The 19086-nt window shown below is 51.7% G+C and overlaps 1 protein-coding gene across 5 annotated transcripts in view; it reads right to left on the minus strand.

Annotated features, from left to right (window-relative positions):
* ABR (ABR activator of RhoGEF and GTPase) overlaps positions 1–19086 on the minus strand; it is a 182699-nt gene that overhangs the window by 56568 nt on the left and 107045 nt on the right. For 4 of the 5 annotated variants that reach the window (XM_019429659.2, XM_053892858.1, XM_019429661.2 and 1 more), the window contains 4 exons: positions 16140–16238; positions 8991–9176; positions 4320–4427; positions 1237–1297 (listed from right to left, as the gene is read on the minus strand). In XM_019429659.2, coding sequence (XP_019285204.1) covers positions 1237–1297; positions 4320–4427; positions 8991–9176; positions 16140–16238 — 454 coding nt within the window. Of the gene's footprint in view, positions 1–789; positions 855–1236; positions 1298–4319; positions 4428–8990; positions 9177–16139; positions 16239–19086 lie in introns of those variants that run through there. The other variant, XM_019429663.2, reaches the window with a different exon arrangement.

Raw genomic sequence — 19086 nt, forward strand, 5'->3', positions numbered from 1 at the left:
ACCTCCTTGCTGAGGGAGCTGCAAAGAGGATGCTCTGGGTCCCTTCCATTGACCAGTGGGTGTGTGACCTTCACAAGGCGGCAGCCTGCCACGCCCCCCTCTCCTACTGGCTTGCACCAAGTGCCGAGACCTCAGCTTGCGGGTCTCCAGAGGCTAGAAACGCCCCCCCATCCCGGGAGCAACCCAATTCCTTCCTGCTCTCCCAACTGCATCCGCGTTCTCCCACTGCCGCTGTTCTGAGGAGAGAATGTCGCGAAGGCAGCATGTGCGCTCTGAGCACACAATACCCTGGCGGCTCAACCGCCTCTCCTCTCTCCGGAAACAAAGAAACTCCCAACCTGTCCCTCCAGCGGGGTCCCCCTGGCCGGAGGCACTGCTGTCCAGACCACGTGCCACTCTTTGACGGTCCCCTGCCGGGCCCCTTTAGCCCCAGGGTTGCCACACCTGCAGGCACAGCCTGGTCACTTTCTCTTCTTAAACAGCATCTCCAGGAAGTTGCCCACAGCCTCTCAAGCTAAGCCCCCAATTCCCCACCGGTCCTCGGGACGGGGGTACCTGGATGCTTCTAGCCTGGTCGTTCCATTTCCGAGCCACCCTGCCCCGCGTGGCCCCAGACTTCAAGTCCAAGCTGGAAGCTGGCCAGAACGGGGGTAAACACAGATCTAGCCATTTGCACCCACCCCCTTCCCTGCTGCCCCCAAACCTTGCCAGCCACACATAAGCCCACTCTGGCCGGCCCCCAGAGGTGGGAAGCCACACCGCCTCCCGTGAGAGGGGGGCCTAGGTTACCATAGGTGCAGTTACAGCAGAAGCGAATGATGAGGAGAATTTCCATGGCAGCCTCTGTCCCAGCGGCAGGAGCTTGCGGCCATCGCTCGGTGGCTCCCATCAGCAGCCTGGCCACTCAGCCACCTTGCCGGCTGCTGCTGCACAGCCTGAATCAAGCAGCCGCTTCAGAGTGCTCCTCTAGCAAGGGGGAGGGGCGGGGAGGGAGGCGCGCGTGGAGAGGCAGGAGGGGGAAGGGGGAGGAGGAGGGGAGCGAGCTGCCTGCTGGCATCCTAAGGAGGAGCACGTTTGTAGCTGGCCGGCTGCCTAGGGACAGAGGCTGGATTCTTCCCATTTGTGCACCACACACACTCACACACTCGCACGCACATGCTCACACAAGCAGGGCACCGTAGTCCACAAAGGCAGACAAAGGAAGGTGACTGTTACCCAGCTCGTTCCCCAGAGTACCTTCCATAGTGACTGATGTGTGGCTGTCCTTGGAGTCCTTGGGACCTTTCACTTTGAGTTCCTGCCAAACAGAGGGGAGGAATCACTACATGGCCTCCCCATCCCCCACTGGAGGCATAGCAAGTAGGGCTCTGAAACCCAGGGTGTGAAGAGGAGGGCAAAGACCAAAGCATGGGTCCCCCCACTGCCTGCCTCACTGACTCCCGACTCCCTGTGCCACAACCATGATCTCCTGGAGCCTGTGGAGTCCCAAGACTGGGTGTAGGTGAGGAGGAGGGGTTCTGGGTACCAGAGAGGTCTGTGACAATAGTGCTCCTCAGACACACCCCCTAAAGCCCCTCCCTGGTGACTCGGAGGGCATTCCAATGAATGGGTGGTGACAAGAACAGGACCTCCCCCTGCCCCCCACCGCCACCCCCACCCCCGGTCAGGGTTCCCTCCACAGCAGCCACACACAGGGTTGTACACATCAGCCCAGGGTATGTGGGATTTGAGAGGACAAGCAAAAGGAGTACCAGCACCTTGGGGCACAAGCAGACCTGGAGACAAGGAGGGATGGAGATAAGGGGATAAGGTCTTGCACAGGGGGAGGCAGGGAGGCAGCACCCCTGGGGCAGAGACCCAGCTCCTCAGGGTGGTCTGACCTATATCCTACCCAGATTGAGAGGGACTCAACCCAGCCCACAACCACACCTGCCACTCCCCACCCACCGGTGCCTGTGCTGGCAGTAGAGAGAAAACTGCAAGCGAGGAAGGAAGAGCCAACACCCCTCCTGGACCCCAGGCAAAGTGATCCAGAAGTGAGGGCTGGAAACAGACTCCAGGGATGGCTTATCCATTCGATCCTCTTTTATCTGCCTTTACAGAGAGAGCTTCCTGCTCTAGCCCTTTGGCAACAGACCAGTATGGCCTGTAATTGGAGCTGTAATGCAACCCCCACTTGCGGGGCTGAGTGCACGGAGGGGGCCTCCGAGTGGGGTGTCAGCAGAGAGGCCAGGGCGAGGTGAGGCCAAGGTCAGAAACTCAGGTGATGTTGTCTGCTCTGCCTGGAAGTGGGGAAATGTCCAGGCAGCGACGGGAGCTCCCCATTTCCTACTCCTGCCTCAGGCTGTTTCTAGACAGAGAAAACCCTTGGGGACTGAGCATGGGGGTGGGGAGAAGGGGGTTACTCAGCTCCTCAAGACTGTGTCTCTGGCTGGTGACTGGATTCCCAGCTTCAGGAAATTTTTCTCTATGCTCCTCTCCAGTGTGGCCTGGAGGTATGAAATCGCTCCTGCTGCAGAGAAGGGCCTGACTGCAGTGATTAAGTGGAAGCGCCAGTAGGAAGCTAGGAAGCGACGGCATCAGTGCATGAATCAGGGTGAGAAGCCACCTGGCAGCAGGCCAAGGGGCTGGCTCCGCCTTTGGGGCCAGCAGCCTTCGCCAGGGACTAGGGGAGGGATGCAGGGGCCGGCGCCGACCAAAGAGAATGGGCAGTCAGCCCAAGCTAAGGGGAGACTCACCACTCTCTGGACCGTACATGACCCCGGGCAGCCTTGAACACAGATCAGAGGGCTCCAGTTTGTTCCCAGGGAGCGCTGGGAGTGATAAGGGGAAGCGCCATTTCTCCAGCCTTGTGACTCCATGTAGAGGGACTTCCCCACCCAACTCTGTCCTCCCAGGCAGAGGGTGACTCACCTGACGGCTGACTCTGGGAGAAGAAACTGAGCTTAGCTCCCTGCTTCCGTCCCCAGTAGATGTATTTGATGGTGGAGGGGAAGTATTAGCAAGCCCAATGTGGCCGCAGACCCAAGTCTACATTTTCCAATCTGGCTTTTACTAGTAATTAAGCTGACGTTTTCATCTCCATCTGCCCAACCCTTGTGCTGCCTCTCCGCTAGTTCCAAACTGGAGGAGAACCCATAACCCCAGGAGTCTCACAAACACTATCCTACGTCTCACCAACTTTTCTAGCACCAGCGCTGAGAGCGGAAAGCAAAGAGTCCAGAGAGGCCCGTAAGGCAGGATTTCCAAAACTGCAGAAGGAGCCCCCTGTCCCTGGAACCAGAGGTTTTCTTGTCCCAGGCTTGGAGCTGGTGCCGTGACTGCAAGGCCAGCAGCTTGGGGGTCTCACTGAGATCCTTCTGACCAAAGGGGTAAGCTGGGCTCTGCTCCCGGAGGATATGCGAGCTCCTCCCTGACACTTCCTGGAGGGAAGCATCAATGGCAGACATTGCCACATCTTTGCCCTCCAGAGAATGGGAAGAAGGCTTAGCTGCAACAGGGGGACAGGTCTATTACCAGCTGGAAGGTATATGGCTGTGTCTCCACATAAATGGGCCTGGCCCTCTCTCTGTTGTGGGATTGCAAGGATCTTAAAACACCACCTTGGGGCTCCTGGGTGGCTCAGTCGGCTAAACATCCAACTTCGGCTCAGGTCATGATCTCACCGTTTGGGGTGAGCTTAACATCTGTTAATTCTGGGAGCCTGAGTCTGGATCCTGCTTTGGATTCTGTAGCTCCCTCTCTCTCTGCCCTTCCCCACTCTGTCTCTCAAAAATAAATAAATAAACACTAAAAAAAAAAAACAAAACCCACACACACCACCTAGTTTAGACCTCTTCAAATCTTCCTGCTCATAAAATCACCTGGGAAGCTTGTTAAAAATATAGACTCCTGGGTCCCACCCAAACCCTCTGAATTGAAGCACCAGGGAAGGTGTCTGAAGATCTGCATTTTAAACAGTGCTCCTGGTGGTTCTTATCAAGCAAGTCTGGGTTGAGCTGAAACATCCAGATACCTCACTGGACAGAAGAGGAAATAAGGCCAAGAGAAGGGAAGTGACTTGCTCAAGGTCACTACCATATTGGGAAAATACTGCCTTTTTTCTTTTTTGCCTCCTCTGTTCTAATATAGAATAACCTAAACAGAATAACAAAATCAAACGAATCGTTATTCTTATATTAAGGGGGAAAATATCAAGTGTGAGAAAGCAAATGTCAGTCTAAGTGTTACCCTCAGGGGAACCATTTCCCTAACTGGCAATAGGCCAGAAGGCTGGAAGGCTCCAGGTTGTAGCGGGGGCTGTGCAGGGAGCTGCCCACCTCCGAGATCTTCTGGAATTGATTGTTGGACTGGCTGCACTTCTCAGCGGTCTCCAGAGCGACTTTATAGTTATCCACAAACGCTTTGTACACGCCAAGCTGGCTGGCCTGCAGGGAGAAGGGAGAAGAGAGAGAGAGGAGGGCAGGGGTGGGATGGGAGAGAGGATTAATGAATGGATGAAAGCCTAAGCAGGGCACCTGGAGCTCCCTTAGCACTCAGAACTTCTGACTTAGCTCCAAAGGGCTATGTGGGAACAGAGAGGGAAAGGTAGGATGAACATACTACGGTACCCCTTTGAACTTGACTGTTTCCGTGGAAACCAGCTCAGCCAATAAGGTTAACAAGAGGGTACTGGGGGCTGGGGGGAGCAGGGCAGGGCCTTTGTTGGCATGCTAGAAACTCAAGAGCATTTGGCTTTATTTAGCATCATCAAGGTCTCTCAGGGTTTGAAGCCCCTGAATGCCTCACACGTCTTTCATAGTCTGGAATTAGCTGGAGCAGGGAGGGCACGTGTAGCCTGTTCAGTACCCCACTCCCCATGCTGAGTATAAGGCACAGCACTTAAAGGTACAGTGCCTGATCGCCTGGCTGGCTCAGTTGTGGAGCGTGCAACTCTTGATCTCGGGGTTGTGGGTTTGAGCCCCACGTTAGGTGTAGAGATTACTTAAAATCTTTAAAAAAAATTTTTTTTTAATGTTTCTTTATTTTTGAGAGAGAGAGAGAGTGAGAGTGCATGAATGGGGAGGGGCAGAGAGAGGGAGACACAGAATCTGAATCAGGCTCCAGGCTCCGAGCTGTCAGCACAGAGTCCCATGCAGGGCTTGAACTCATGAACCATGAGATCATGACCTGAGCCGAAGTTGGACGCTTAACCGACTGAGCCACCCAGGCATCCCTCTGTGTTTTTCCTTTTAAGAATAGGGCTACTAGAAAATTTAAATTACATATATGGCTCGCACTATATTTGTACTGGAAGCACTGCTCTAGAGAAACTTGCATATGTGTGTTCCCAAGGAAATGTGGGCAAGTGTATTCACTGCTTTGCTCTTCCTCCTGTGAAAAGACTGATAACAAATGGTCACAAAAAAGGGGAATCCACACACACAGTACAGTTCAAATGAATGAACTAGATCTCTGTGTAGTAACACTGACAAGTTCCAAAACAAATGTTGACTGAATTGCAAAATATATACATGTAAAAAGTACATGTAAGGCCATAAAAAGATACAGACCCATAATAAAAAACACAAACTACAGCCCAGAAGGCGACACACCAAATTCATTCCAGTAGCTGCTTCTAGGTTGAGCAGAAGGGCAAGGGAAAGAGAGAGAGAGAGAGACTTCATCTGTAAGGCTTTGTTTTCTTGATTAAAAAGCCTTTCTGTATATCTTCAGAGCTTAACATCTGTTAATTCTGGGAGATGAGTGCACAGTTGTTTGCTACATTATTCTCTAGAATTTCTGCTTTAAAATCTTTTTCAATGAAGTAGCAAGGAGGTTCAGCTGCTACGGGGCTCCCTCGGGGGATCCTGCCAAGGTGCTGGGGAAAGTGGGCTGCCCTTGAACCCCATTCTGCACTGCTCTGCTTTCTGCAGAATCCTTGTGCTCCTTAAGATCCCAAAGAGGTGGGGCAGGTGGAAGCTGGCAGGTGTGGGCCAGGAAAGCCAGAGGGGAAGATGAGCACTGGGATGCTTGCAGAGAAGCCAAGGCCAGAGCTGTGCAGGTCTCAGCCCCAGACAGGCCAGACTTTGCAAAAAAAAGAAAAATCTTGGGAGAAGGGCAGGAAGGGATGGAGCTCAGTTCCTTCTCCAAGGGGAGTATTGGCCCACTGGTGTCCCAAGCTACGGGGAAGGTTCTAGACAGCTGCTTCCTAAACCAAAGTAAAAATCATTGCTATTCTTCTTCCAGGTATGTGCTCTCCTTGTCCCCCTTTCCCACAAGAACGATAAAGGCTGGCTGCCCAGGTTGGAACCCTACCTTTCCATCCTACTGCCTCAGGGAGTAGCAGGACAGGAGTGAGAGCAGGAACTACGTGAGCAGAAGACCTGTGTGTAGGGGGTCACTGACCACCCCAGGCACTGCCATCTCCATGGCATATCCTTGTCTGTAGAACCCAAGGCCGGGCCCACCAGGGCCATTAACTGGGAAGTGGAGGTTGCTTGGAAACAACAGCTTGGCACTGGGGTGATCTCATAAAACAAATAGCAGAGATGCTAATTCCCTTCTCTCAGTAATGGAGACCAGCTGAAAATAAACTGCCTCCAGATGCCTGGACTGCCCCAGCTCCACCCCAGCCCTCCCAAGCCTGCAGCTCCAGGGGCTTCAGATAGCAGTTCCTGATGTTGGAGGAGGGAAGGTGGGGAAGCAAATTCACAACCCAGGCCTGTGGGGCTGAGACCAGAATGCGGGGACCCTCATGACAGCAGGGTCCAAGTGACAAAGATAAACTGGGACAGTCTTTCCACTATGCTCTGGCCTACACCCCCTACCCCAGCTCTGGTCAGCTCTCTTATGCCCTCCCAAGCTGATCAGCTCAGGCTCCTGGGACCAGGCCAGGAGTGGTGACTGGGTATTCACCATCCCTGACCTGGCGCAAGCACACTGGGGCTGCTAGAACCAGGAGCGTGGGGTTCCCTTGCATACTACCTTCTGGGGTGCCTCTAGCTAAGTATAACAACAATGACGACGATGACAGTGGTAATGGCAATAACAGTAACGTTACTGGCTAACTATGGAGTATTTACTAATGTATTATGTTCCAGGCCCCGTTCCAAGCACTTTTCAGGTAATAACTCATGTAGTCCTCACAACAATTCAATGGGGTAAATACTGTTATTATCCTCTTTTTTACAGATGAGGAAGCTGAGTCACAAAGAGGTTGTACACGAAGTCACAGGTTCAATCTGTGGCAGAGCCAGGATTCAAAGTCAGCTGTGCCTCTAGAAGCTATGTCCCTATAACACTGCTGGCCTCTCAGGACACAGACCTCAGGTCCTGTGATGTCTCCCTCAATGCTCTTCCAAGTTCTCCCTAGTCCCAGTGGTCAAGGTCATGGTGCACTCATTCATTCATTCATTCATTCATTCATTCATGTATTGGGCACTGGGATGGTTCTGGGATCTAATGATGAAGCAAACACAGTCTGTTCTCTCAGAGCTTATGGTTTTGGGGAGTCAGGCAGGTACAGTGTTCACTGAGGGGATAAGCATAGGGGCTTTGTTCGAAGGTCTGGGTAAAGCTTCTCGAAGGAGGCTGTTCTAAGCTGGGAACAGATGGGGAAGGACATTTCAGGCAGCTAGAGCTGCCAGAACAGAGAGGTCAAGAGTGTCTGCTGCATGAACTAAGAATAGAAAGTTCGGTGTCAGGGGGCACAAGGATGGGGGAGGCAGCAGCCAGAGGCCGGGGGGTGGACAGAGGCCAGCATGCAAAGGGTCTCAGGTTCCTCAGAGCCTGGTATTTACTTATCCAATGGGCAAGGGGGAGAGATTTAAGCAGGGGAGAAGCAAGGTCTGGTCAGGAGTTCAGATAACTCTCTCCTGCCAGTAGCTAAGGGTTGGGAGGCTGCTGGGGAGGCGGGCCCAGAAGCAGGAGTCACTAATGAGATGAGGGTGGGGACAAGCAGGCAGCTGTAAGCTTTAAAGTGGACTCCTTGGGATGCGGGGAGGGCTTCAGGACGGGGAAGGTGGTGGGGCAGAGGAGGTGCCAAGGACTAGTCCAAGGGAGGCATGGATGGATGGTGGCTGGGATGGTGGCAGCACCCATTGAGACAGAGGCAGGAAGAAAAGCAAAGAACTTCAGACACAGTAAGTTCAGTTCTGATCGTGCTGAGCATGAGGTCGCAGGAGTATCCAAGCAAGAGTTTTCCCCAGTGTAAGCAAAATACAGGTCTGTCCATTCAACCAGTCCCACCACTGCAGGGGAGGTAAAGGAAAGGCACTGCTCCTTACCCCTACCATTCACACCCAGAGAACAAAGACTCCTGACTGGCTGTCTCTTCCTGCCCTCTGGGCAGGCAGAAGTTATAGGCAGAGAAAGACCAGGGAAGAGTGGGGTTGGGGGCTCTGTGGGTCTGACCTGGGGACCCTCCAGGGGACACAGCCAGAGACAGTGTCAGAGCCAGGGGAGGGTGTCACAGAAGGCTCAGGAACTGGAAGATCTCTGCAAGCCTTTCCCAACAGTATGTCTGCACAGTAATTCTACCTCCTCATACCTTTCCCTCCCTTGCAATCCCTCAGGAGAGCTGACCCGTGTCCCATCTGACTGTTCACTTCAGAGGCAGCACTGAGGTGTGGCAAATGCCCAAGGCGTCCCAAGTGAGCAGTCCCTGCCCGCCCATCTGGCACATGCTCCTCTATCAGCTGAGAACAGGGGACCTGAAGCCCAGCAAGTGAGCATTTGTTCCAGCCCTTGAACTCCCTTGGGGAGAGAGAAACCTATGCATATAGCCTCTCACATCCCTGGAAGCACTTAGGGCTTCACCATGGGAGACCAGGAGTTGAGGCACTAGGCCGAGGTCCCCATACAACAGAGGCCCAGGCTTTCCTCCAGGACTCAGAAATGACCCAGGCCTTCAAGGAGGCCAAAAAGGGCTAGGGATGACTGGTCCTCTCCCAACACCAGCAGCTCCACCGAGACACTGGATAAGGACTCTCCATCAACAGAAAACTCACCAGCTTCTGGAAGAGGTGGCCCATGGTGACCTGGCTGTCCCACTGCTGCACCTTGGGGCAGAGGTTGTCATAGAACTCCTTGTGGATTTCGTAGATGTCCTGGATCTTGTAGAAGATTGTCTCAATCTGTTGGATGGTGAGCACGGGCTGGGAGGTGGTAGCTGTGGCCTTCAGGGGTTTCATGGGCTGGAAGTGAGGAGGAAGGCAGAGAGGAGGTGAGAGGCACATAAACCGGAGGGTCAGAAGGCCCAGGGCACTGATGAGCCTTTCCTGCAGCTGGAGTGGTACCTAGACAAGGCCACTGAGGGCAGGGCACCTGAAGTGTGGTTTGTATCAAGTAGCTGCTGTCATAGGCTCCGACAAGCCATGCCCAACCGCGAGGGGACCTGGCAGCCAGGGCCTGGTCCAGCAGCCCTCCCAGGCCCCAGGCTTAATTACCACCAGGACATATTTCCCCCACGCCCTCATCCCCCAAGGGGCCCCTGCCCCTAGCCTGTATGGACTTTGGTTATTGGTTTAAAAGGACATGTCCTTCTTCCACAATGGCCTTGTGCTCTGAGTCATAAGCTCCCTTGTCACACTTCAGTGGAAGGGAGGGTTGACTGGGAACTCAACCCCTTAGCTACTTCCAAGAAACACAACATGATTCTAGGATTTTGGGGTAGTGTCTCACAGAGACCCAAGACCAACATCAGCTGCACTGACATTTCAAGTTCCCATCACTTAGTATATAGAGAGCGAGCAAGGTGGCACGCATGCCCCTGTCCTACCTCCTATACCTGTGGCAGACATCTCTAATCAATCACAATGCTCTTTCTAAATGAGCTTGGTTGTGGTCTCAGACTCTTTCGCAGTGCTGAGGTTGACATGTAAGATGAAACTTATCTGTAACCTCTGCTTGTCTGCACCAAAACTCTCCAGGGCCTACAGGTGGAGCAGATGAGGTGACAGACAATAACACAGGACCACTCCCTAACACTGGCTGGAAGCTGGAACTATCACCTTAATGCCCCAAAGTAGGACTTGTAGGAAAATGGGACTTGGGTGCATTTTCTTCAGGGTGATTGCCTGTGAGTAATGAGTAAATATTCCAGGAAAAAAAAAAAGCTATCAAAATTTATAGTTGAGGGGCGCCTGGGTGGCTCAGTCGGTTAAGTGTCCGACTTCAGCTCAGGTCACGATCTCGCGGTCCGTGAGTTCGAGCCCCGCGTCGGGCTCTGGGCTGATGGCTCAGAGCCTGGAGCCTGTTTCCGATTCTGTGTCTCCCTCTCTCTCTGCCCCTCCCCTGTTCATGCTCTGTCTCTCTCTGTCCCAAAAATAAATAAACGTTAACATAAAATAAAATAAAATAAATAAAATAAAATAAAATAAAATAAAATAAAATAAAATAAAATAAAATTTATAGTTGAAACAAACAAACAAACAAAAACCCCCTGATACTGAAAGATAAAGAGCTCTTCCTAAGTTGGCCTTCCTCAGCCCTAAGCCTCCAAAAGGTGCCTCGACTGCACTCCAGAGGCCCTCCAGGAGACAGGGTCTGGAAACCTGCCACATAGAGAAAGTATAGGAGAAGCAGGCACATTCACCAGGAAGACAGAAGCCTGAGTCAGACATGGTTAATATTCTTCATCTAGCTGAAGGGCTCTGTGTGGAAAGAGGCCTTTGACTTACCCTGAGTCACTCTGGAGACCCAGGAACAACCAGAAGTTATGGGGACAGGTGTGGCCTCACTAGAGCTGTCCCCCATTGTCTTATAGGATTGGGTAGTGAGCTTTCCAACCAGAGAAGCATTCAAGCAGATAATGGGCGACTCAGTGCTGGACTGGATGGAACACCGACACTGAGGGAGACCGAAGTTATCACTGGCTCACTCTGAGAGATGACTATCAGCTCGAGCTCCCACAGCAGCCAAACTCCAGGCAAGCTTCCCGCGCTCCTCCCATCCGGCTCTCTGGTGGTGGCAGGGTCATGTCTATCCATAAGAGGAAGTCCCATCTACTCAAATACCCAGATGATGCTCTGAATGCCAGCTCCCTCATCTTCCCAGCTCTAAAAAAAAGTCCAGAAATGATAAAGGCAGGGAAAAGCAGAGCCTTCCTTCTGACTCTTTTAGCTAACCCTAATGTCCAGGCTTTGCTAGGGAGGTAGGATGGGGTTTAACCTGGGGCAGGCCAGGGGGTGTGGGCTTGAGTCTCCGCTCTGCCACTTAATAGCTGTGGGCACATCACTTAGCATCTGGGCCTCAGCAGCCTCATTTGTAAAACTGAGATAATATTACCTTCTTGAGAACACTGATGGGCAGATCAAAAGCCGTAATTTATATAAAATACCAAGTATGTGCCTGGCATACAGACGGCAGTCAATAGTGTTAGCTGCTACTATTATTATTACTCACCCCACAAATAATGTACCAAGTGCCTCATGTGAGGCCAGACCAGGGTATTCAGTGATTCACAACACACCCAATCCCTGAGCCAGTGGAGCCTCCCATCCAGTAGGGGAGACAGACACATAATTTACATAGAAGTGCAGTGAAAGAAATAAGAAGGGGACCTCCTGAGACAGGGTGGGGAAGGACAGCTTCTCCCAGAAAGGAACATTTACCCTGAAACGGAAGCATGGGGGTGCAGAGGACAGTATTTGAGGCAGGCTTCCTCAACGCTGGTCCCGAGGTAGGTACGGTCTTGGCGAGAGACAGGAGCCGGAAGAAGGCAGTGAGCCTGTGTGCCTGGGCAAGGGGGAGGAGCGGGGCTGGAGGACCGAGCAGAGGCCAGATGGGGCAGGGAAGACAGGCAGCTTGTAAGCCCTTGCAATGAGGGTGAGGCAGGGGAGTGATGGGGGTCCAGTTTTCTTTACAGGAGATTTCTTTTTCTGACTCATGATCCTTGCTCTGGAGAACGTTATAATCTATTTGGGTAACATGGACCAACACAAATGAAACAATCTAGTGGGCAAAGCGAGATAGGATATCACCCATCTTGGGCTGTCAGTACCAACCAAGTGGTCCCAAGGTTGGTTGTGCCGGCACAGCTCCGAGGGCTTCACAGAGGAGGTGACAGGAACAGAACCTTGAGGTTTGGGAAGATCTGAGCAGGTGGAGGGTGGGTGGGGCATGGGTGAGCATGCCAGGGAGGGAAACAGAAGGAACCAGGGGCCAGGAGAAAGGGAATATTGTTCTCCCAACCCCAGGTGGGTGGCCCCGCTCGGCTTTAGGGCTTCCGGGATTCCCTGAAGGACACAGAGATGGTCCTCAAGATCACTGTCCTACTTAATCCTTTTTTCCTCTACCAGGAATCCAGTGGACAGACAAGTCACCACAGACTCCCAGAACCTTTACTCCTTGCTCCTGCCTGAGTGCAGTCCCCACTAGGGAGGGAATAGTCCTGGGAAGACAAAGGGTCAGGATTTCTCAGGAGCTGCTGGGGATGCACTCCTCCGCCACCTATGCAAAGATAAGATCTGACCACTCTGCTTCCTCCTGAACCTCCCACTCTGTCTACAAAGAAGGAAGAAATGGGTGCTCACCAGCAGTAGGTCACATGGACAGGGGCTGCACTCCGGCCATCACAGGGTTCTCAGGACAGGGTTGGGGACCTTTGGTCTCAGCTCTGATTTCACTCGGGGGAGAGGGGAGTGATGGGTGTGTGTGAGCCCCGGCTGGCCAGAAACCCTTGAAGGCAGTTCACTTTAATCTGGTGAAGCCCTGAATCCAGGCCTCGGGTCCAGATGGCTGCAAGGCCAAGGCAACCCCACACTGAACTTTGATCCAGCACTGTTCTTCTGCCCAAGTGTTAGCACTCCCAGAATCCTGCTGCAGGGAGCAAGGGTGGTCCCTGGCTCTCCATTTTATCAGAGGAGAAAAAGATTCTTGAGAGGATCACGGAGGGACCTCAGAGTCAAGCCTGGCGCTCGAGTTCCCATGAAGTGCTTCTCAGGAAGATGGGCCAGGTGGGTTCTGACTCATAGTGGGACTTCACACAGCGATCTGTCAGCTCTGTCCCCCAGCAACTTGGCTTTTGAAACAGGGGGAAGAAATCTGCCCAACTCCTCCACTTCCTATCCCAGAAGGCCTGGGTTTACTCCTCCTCCCGGAACCCAGAGAGGGAGGCATAGTTAACCTGTTTTACAGATAAAGAACCTGAGAACCCCAAAGTTAACTGCCTAAATGAGAGGCTGAGAGAGGAGGGCCAGAGGTGGGAAGAGCTTTAGGTGAGGGCCAGGTGGCAGCACCTGAGCTCACTTCACACATTCCTCACACATTCCCCATGGTGGGGAAGATGCAGAATTTCCTGCATTTGATTTGTCTCCCTTCCTCCACCCGCCCCCCCCCCCCCCCTTCAGTCCAGGCTCCCAGACCTACTTTGCTTGTAATCTGAGCCAACCAGGAACCTGGAGGTTTCCAGATTACCAAACCCTACCCTAGCCAACCACCCAGGGGGCAGGAACAGAGGCTCCTGTGTAGGTCCTGGCTGCGTGTGTGTGTGTGTGTGTGTGTGTGTGTGTGTGTGTGCGCGCGCGCGTGCGCATTTGGTGTTGAGTACACACACCACACACACCCAGCCATCTGCATATCAGGAAGTGTGAAGCTGAGAACAGTCGAACACAAACACAGTATGAGCAGAGCCATGGGACGAGGGTCGAGAGTCTGGTGATGAGTAGGAGATCTGGGCGCGGACCATGGAGAGGACAGGTTTTCTTCTCCAGGCCCCTTGGTCAGGTCATCCCCTGCCCCCCCAAAGAGCAAAGGGCTTTAGCAACCACGCAGCCACGAGGGGAGGGTTCTATAGCTCAAGGAGGGGGCAGGGAGGTTTGATTCCTTATCTCTGAGGCTTATTATCTGAGGCTGTGGCTGTGGAGGGTCCTGCCCCCTCTTCCTGGGGCCCTCCAGCACAGGCCAGCCCTCCTAGATAGTCTCTCCCCTCCCTCCTGCCACTGCTCAAGAAAGAACCAATCAGGGGCCTGGGATGAACAAACTCTGGGGGTGGAGGGAAGGAGCGATGCGCCCTGGGTCACCTCTGGACTGGGGCTCCAGCCTCACAGGTTTTGCCTCTGAGGCATGAAGCTGTTAGAAAGGCGAAGCAGGGAGGGAGTGTCTTGGCCCCTAAACCTGTTGCTATCTTTGCTGGGACAAACGGAAATTCACATGGGGCCCAATGACTGACAAGAATGCAAGTTGGCATCTACGAGTGGCTCGCCTCTGATGAGGATGGGCCTCCCCTTCCTTCGGGGAAAGGGTGTGTTGACAGAAACAAGCCCTAACCTGAGTCTCTCTCAGCCCCAGAGAAAATAACAGCAGCAGCTAACACTTAGGCTCTACGAGCTGCACATACATGCTCATCTCGTCCCCACAACAACCCCATGAGCAGAGTGCCTACTAGTATCAGTGCAAGCAGTTTGCAGATGGAGAAAATGGGCCACAAAGGCTCATCAATGTGCTGAAGGGCTAGAGTTAGAAAGCGGTCAAGCAGGGATTCTGGCGAGCAGTCTGGTTCCTTTGTCTGAACTCCTTTCAAACGGGCATCCTTTTCGTAATGACAACTACGCCCCCTCATTTTGGTGTGGCAATTCAGTGTGTGAGAGGTATTTCACATGTGTCTGACTGGCCCTCTGCTTGTCTTCCTTCCTTCAGCTAGGTCCCCCCAAGGATCACCTGACCTTCTCAACCCCATGAAGGAGAGAAAGAGGGTAGTGGGATTATTCTCAGCTTCAGATGAGGAAAACGAGGTTCCAGGATATTATGCGTGGCTTGCCCAAAGCCAGTGGTTTTCAAAACCACAACATGTGTGAGAAATAACGTGGCCCAGGACACACATACATATACGCATCCATACAACAAACCCAAAGTTTCACAAAATAGTACCTATTCTTACTACGTGCAATGCACGCTGACATTTTCCTTCTCTTTTAAAAAAACACACTGGTTCAACCTACTATGTTGACTTCACAAACTCACTAATGGGTTCAGATGCACAGTATGAAAAACAGTGCAATGAGTCTGTGATTAACAGCACAGTCAAGTCTTGCCCTAGTTCTGGCCTCAGACCACAGTCCTATCTGCCATACTGTCCACCACTTGAAAAACACTTGCTGTGCCTACCAATAAACTCCCGGGGAGAGCTGTCCCAAACTGAGCCCAGGGTGTCGCAAAGTACCTGCACATTTCGATAGTTATTCCTTGGGTAATAAATACCAAGTCCCACCCGAGACTCCGGGTGACGACATCTCACATCACAGCAAGTACAGAAATGTGCATCTTACGGTTCTCGTAAGAATGAGTTTCTACTCATCTATGTTTCTTATGCCCCCTGTGACTGATACCATCCTACGTCTCAGAAGGCAAAACACGCAGGGGAAAGAACTTGACCTGCCAAAGTTACTCTGCAAACTACCCAGCTGCATCTAATGAGCATTTTCTTCAAAGGCAAAAACATCTTACATCTGTGTACTACTTTTACCTAATATTAATAGTATTTTGGGGCGTCTTGGCGGCTCAGTCGGTTAAGCTGTCTGACTTCGGCTCAGGTTACAATCTCACTGTTCATGAGGTCGAGCCCCGTGTGGGGCTCTGTGCTGACAGCTCATAAATAAACATTAAAAAAAATAAATAAATAGTGTTTCCCTCCCAGGCTGAGTCTCGCCATGCCTCCATCTTGGGAGGAAACTGAGGCACCTTCATAGAGGGTTGGGGTTGGTCTAATGCATCAGAGCTATGGTGATTCTCAAGAGACACAGACACCCTTCCACCTCACCTTTCCTGCCACAGGGCCTCGGGATGGGGTGAACGGCTCACTACTCCAGGGAGGAGGAAGGACTGGCACCAGGAACGACTAAGAGGGCTCAGTTTGATTGACTGGTAGAGACTACCCTGAGCAGTGTGGAGGCATAGGCTGGGACCCCACCCCCTGACCTGGACAGAGTGCTGTGATTGATTAGTAATGCCTGTGTGCTTTCCCAGATCAGGTAATGGAGAGTCAGGGCTGAAAGGCACAGGCCCTTTCTGGCAATGACCCCCGGCCACCCATTGCCAAGCTGTCAGCAGAGCAACACCAAAGACTCTGCCCACAGAGAAAGACTGATCCAGGTCTCCCTTCTTCTTCAACCCCCAAAGCAGTTTTTGAGCCTGACACTGAGGTCAGAGCATATACTCACCAGCAACAAGGCTTCCAGCTGGTTAATGTAGATCTCTTCGCTGGCCAGGAACCCCGAGAGAACCAGCTTCCTCATCTCCAGGCCTTTCCCTGCTTCCACCTGTATGAGAGCAAACCGAGAGCCAACAGGTCAGGAGAAAGGAGGCTAACATCCCAAGGGACCTGTTTTCTTGCCTTTTTCCTCCTCTTTAACACTTTTATAGAGAATAAAAGCCAAGTAGATTTACTACAGAAAATTTGGAAAATAGAGAATAAAAAAGGAAAAACAATCACCCATTTTCCTGCTGCTAACATCTTCCTTTCTCTCCCACATTTCCTTATCTGACATCCACCCATCCACCTATCCAGTCTTAGAGTAGTGAGCAAAAGAACAAAGGAGGTGGCCTCGTGTGTAAGGGGCAGTTTAATAGGGGAATACAGACAGGTGACAAGGGAAACCAGAGCCATGACTGAGGCAGCGCATGATCACATGGGAGGACCTAACAGGGGCCAGAGGAGGCTCCTGGAAGAGTATAAACTGAGAAGAGGGGTAGAGAGAATGAGACGGAAGTGGCCATGGGAGCCCCATGCTGTGGTCTTCTAGCTACACCTCTGACTATATCTTCCTGTCCCCAAGGGCTCAACCCCACAATAGAAGGTGCTGCACCCCCCAGCATTTCCTGACCACCTCATAGTGCAAGGCACATATCCTAACTAGCCTCCTCCCCACTCCAGAACTCCTCCTCCATAGTGATCGTGCCCCATTTAGCCTTGAACATCCGTCTTGCTAATCTCTTACAAGGACTCTGTTCCACCCCTCCCTTTCTGCTGCGGGCTTTGGCTCTGCCACCCGGATTCTTCTAACTGACCTCTGCCTCTCTCTCCTCCCTTCACACCACACACCAGAGCCAGGTTAACCTTCATGAGAACACTGCCTTACCCCTGATGCTTGTCAAGGGCTTAATATCAATACTGTAAAACCTTGCTAGTTGCAACAACATGTATGGATCTAGAGAGTACAATGCAAAGTGAAATGTGTCAGAGAAAGAAATACCGTATGATTTCACTCATACGTGGGATTTAAGAAACAAATGAACAAAGAAAAAAACAAGACAAACAAAAAAACCAAAATCTCAACCACAGAGAAATGGTGGTTGCCAGAGGGGAGGTGGGTGGAGAGATGGGTGAAATGGATGAAGGGGATCAAGAGTACCCTTTTTCTGAGAAGCACTGAGCAATGTATAGAATTGTTGAATCACTATAGTGTACACGTGAAACTAATGTAACACTGTATGTTAACCATACTGGAATTAAAAATAAATAAATAGGGACACCTGGGTGGCTCAGAAGGTTAAGCGTTTGACTTCAGCTCAGGCCATGATCTCACAGTTTGTGAGTTTGAGCCCCACGTGGGGCTCTGTGCTGACAACTCAGAGCCTGGAGCCTGCTTCGGATTCTGTGTCTCCCCCTCTCTCTGCCCCTCCCCTGCTCATGCTCTGTCTCTCTCGATAACAAGTAAACGTTAAAATTTTTAAAAATAATAATAAATAACATTAAAAAATATCAACATCGCAAAATGCGATTATTTGGGGATTCAATTAGGTCATTTGTTCATTTATTTATTCGTCCAGCAAATATTTACTGAACACCCACCAGACTCTGAAGATCCAACGGGAAGCAAACATACAATAATCCCTGCTCTTATGTGGTTTATACTCTAGAGGAGAGAAAGACATTAAAACGAACAAACAAGTAAATATAAATCTATAACTATACACTGTGATATGGGGTCCGGCTTGTTCTTCACTTAAACACCTTTCCTGGCTCCTAGCGCCTCTCCTTACCCTGCGAACCTGCCCCACAGCTGTCAGATCTCTTTGTCTGCCCAACATGCCTGGAGTGTTCTGGCCTCTGAACTTTGGTTCCTGCTGCCCAGGATGCCTTCTTCCACTCTGGCTCTGCTCTTGTCCCAATCCCAACTCTCTTTGGAGTCACAGCTGAAGTCTCTGGGCTGCAGCATCAGCTCTCACATCAGTGTCTGGGGGACCGACCCTCCCACCTGACGTGTGAGCTCTCGTTAACTGCCCAGTGACTCTGTAGGGCCTTGGAAACACTGTCATCACACTCTTCTTGCACATCCCTGAAGCCCAGCACCACAACGATACCCCTAACACGTGGGCATCCGACATTTATTAAACCTTGTAAGTTCCTTCTGCTTGCATTTAGCCCTCAAATACCTCACTGAGGTCGGTACTATATTTTTCCATTATGCAACCATCTGCATAGCAGGCAGGACTTGTAAGAGGAAAGGGACTAGCCCAGGGTCACACAGCCAGGGAGTGGCAGAGCTGGGATTCCCTCCCAGTCCTTGAGTACCAAATTCCAGGCTCCTCCACTGCTTTAATGATTTCCTCACTCTCCTTTTCTTTTTCAAGCATCAGATGCTTCCCTGGAATCTCAGACAGAACCCTCTCTGGGCATCAAATGCACACTCCTAGTACAGGCTGGGAGAGTATATGAAGCTACCAGAAATTTTGAAGTCTGGAGAAGAGTGGCCTTCTCCCAGTTGCACAACCTGTCCCCAGCATGTTCCCACAGCCTACCCCAGGTGAGGGCCTGAATCCTTGGCCTTCTGTCAGCAACCCAGTTATCAGATCTGGGCCAGAGGCTGCTGCCCCCAGAGTCTCTGACCCTGTGATAGAAAAACAATGTCCTGCCAAAGATGTCCACATCCCACCCCCCAAACCTATAAATACGTCATCTTATATGGAAAAAGGGATTTTGCAGGTATGATTAAGCTAAGGATTTTTAGGCGAGATGACAACACTGGATTATCCCAGTAATCACAAAGGTCTATGAGGGGGAGGCAAGAGAATCAGCGTCAGAAAAGGCAATGTGAGCAGAGAAGGGGAGCAGGAAGAGGGAAAGAAAATGTCTACAAGACTGGAGGATGCTACACTGTCAGGATG

This window comes from Panthera pardus, unplaced genomic scaffold (genome assembly GCF_024362965.1).
Source record: "Panthera pardus isolate Hobbes unplaced genomic scaffold, ASM2436296v1 HiC_scaffold_3, whole genome shotgun sequence".
Taxonomy (NCBI): Eukaryota; Metazoa; Chordata; class Mammalia; order Carnivora; family Felidae; genus Panthera; species Panthera pardus.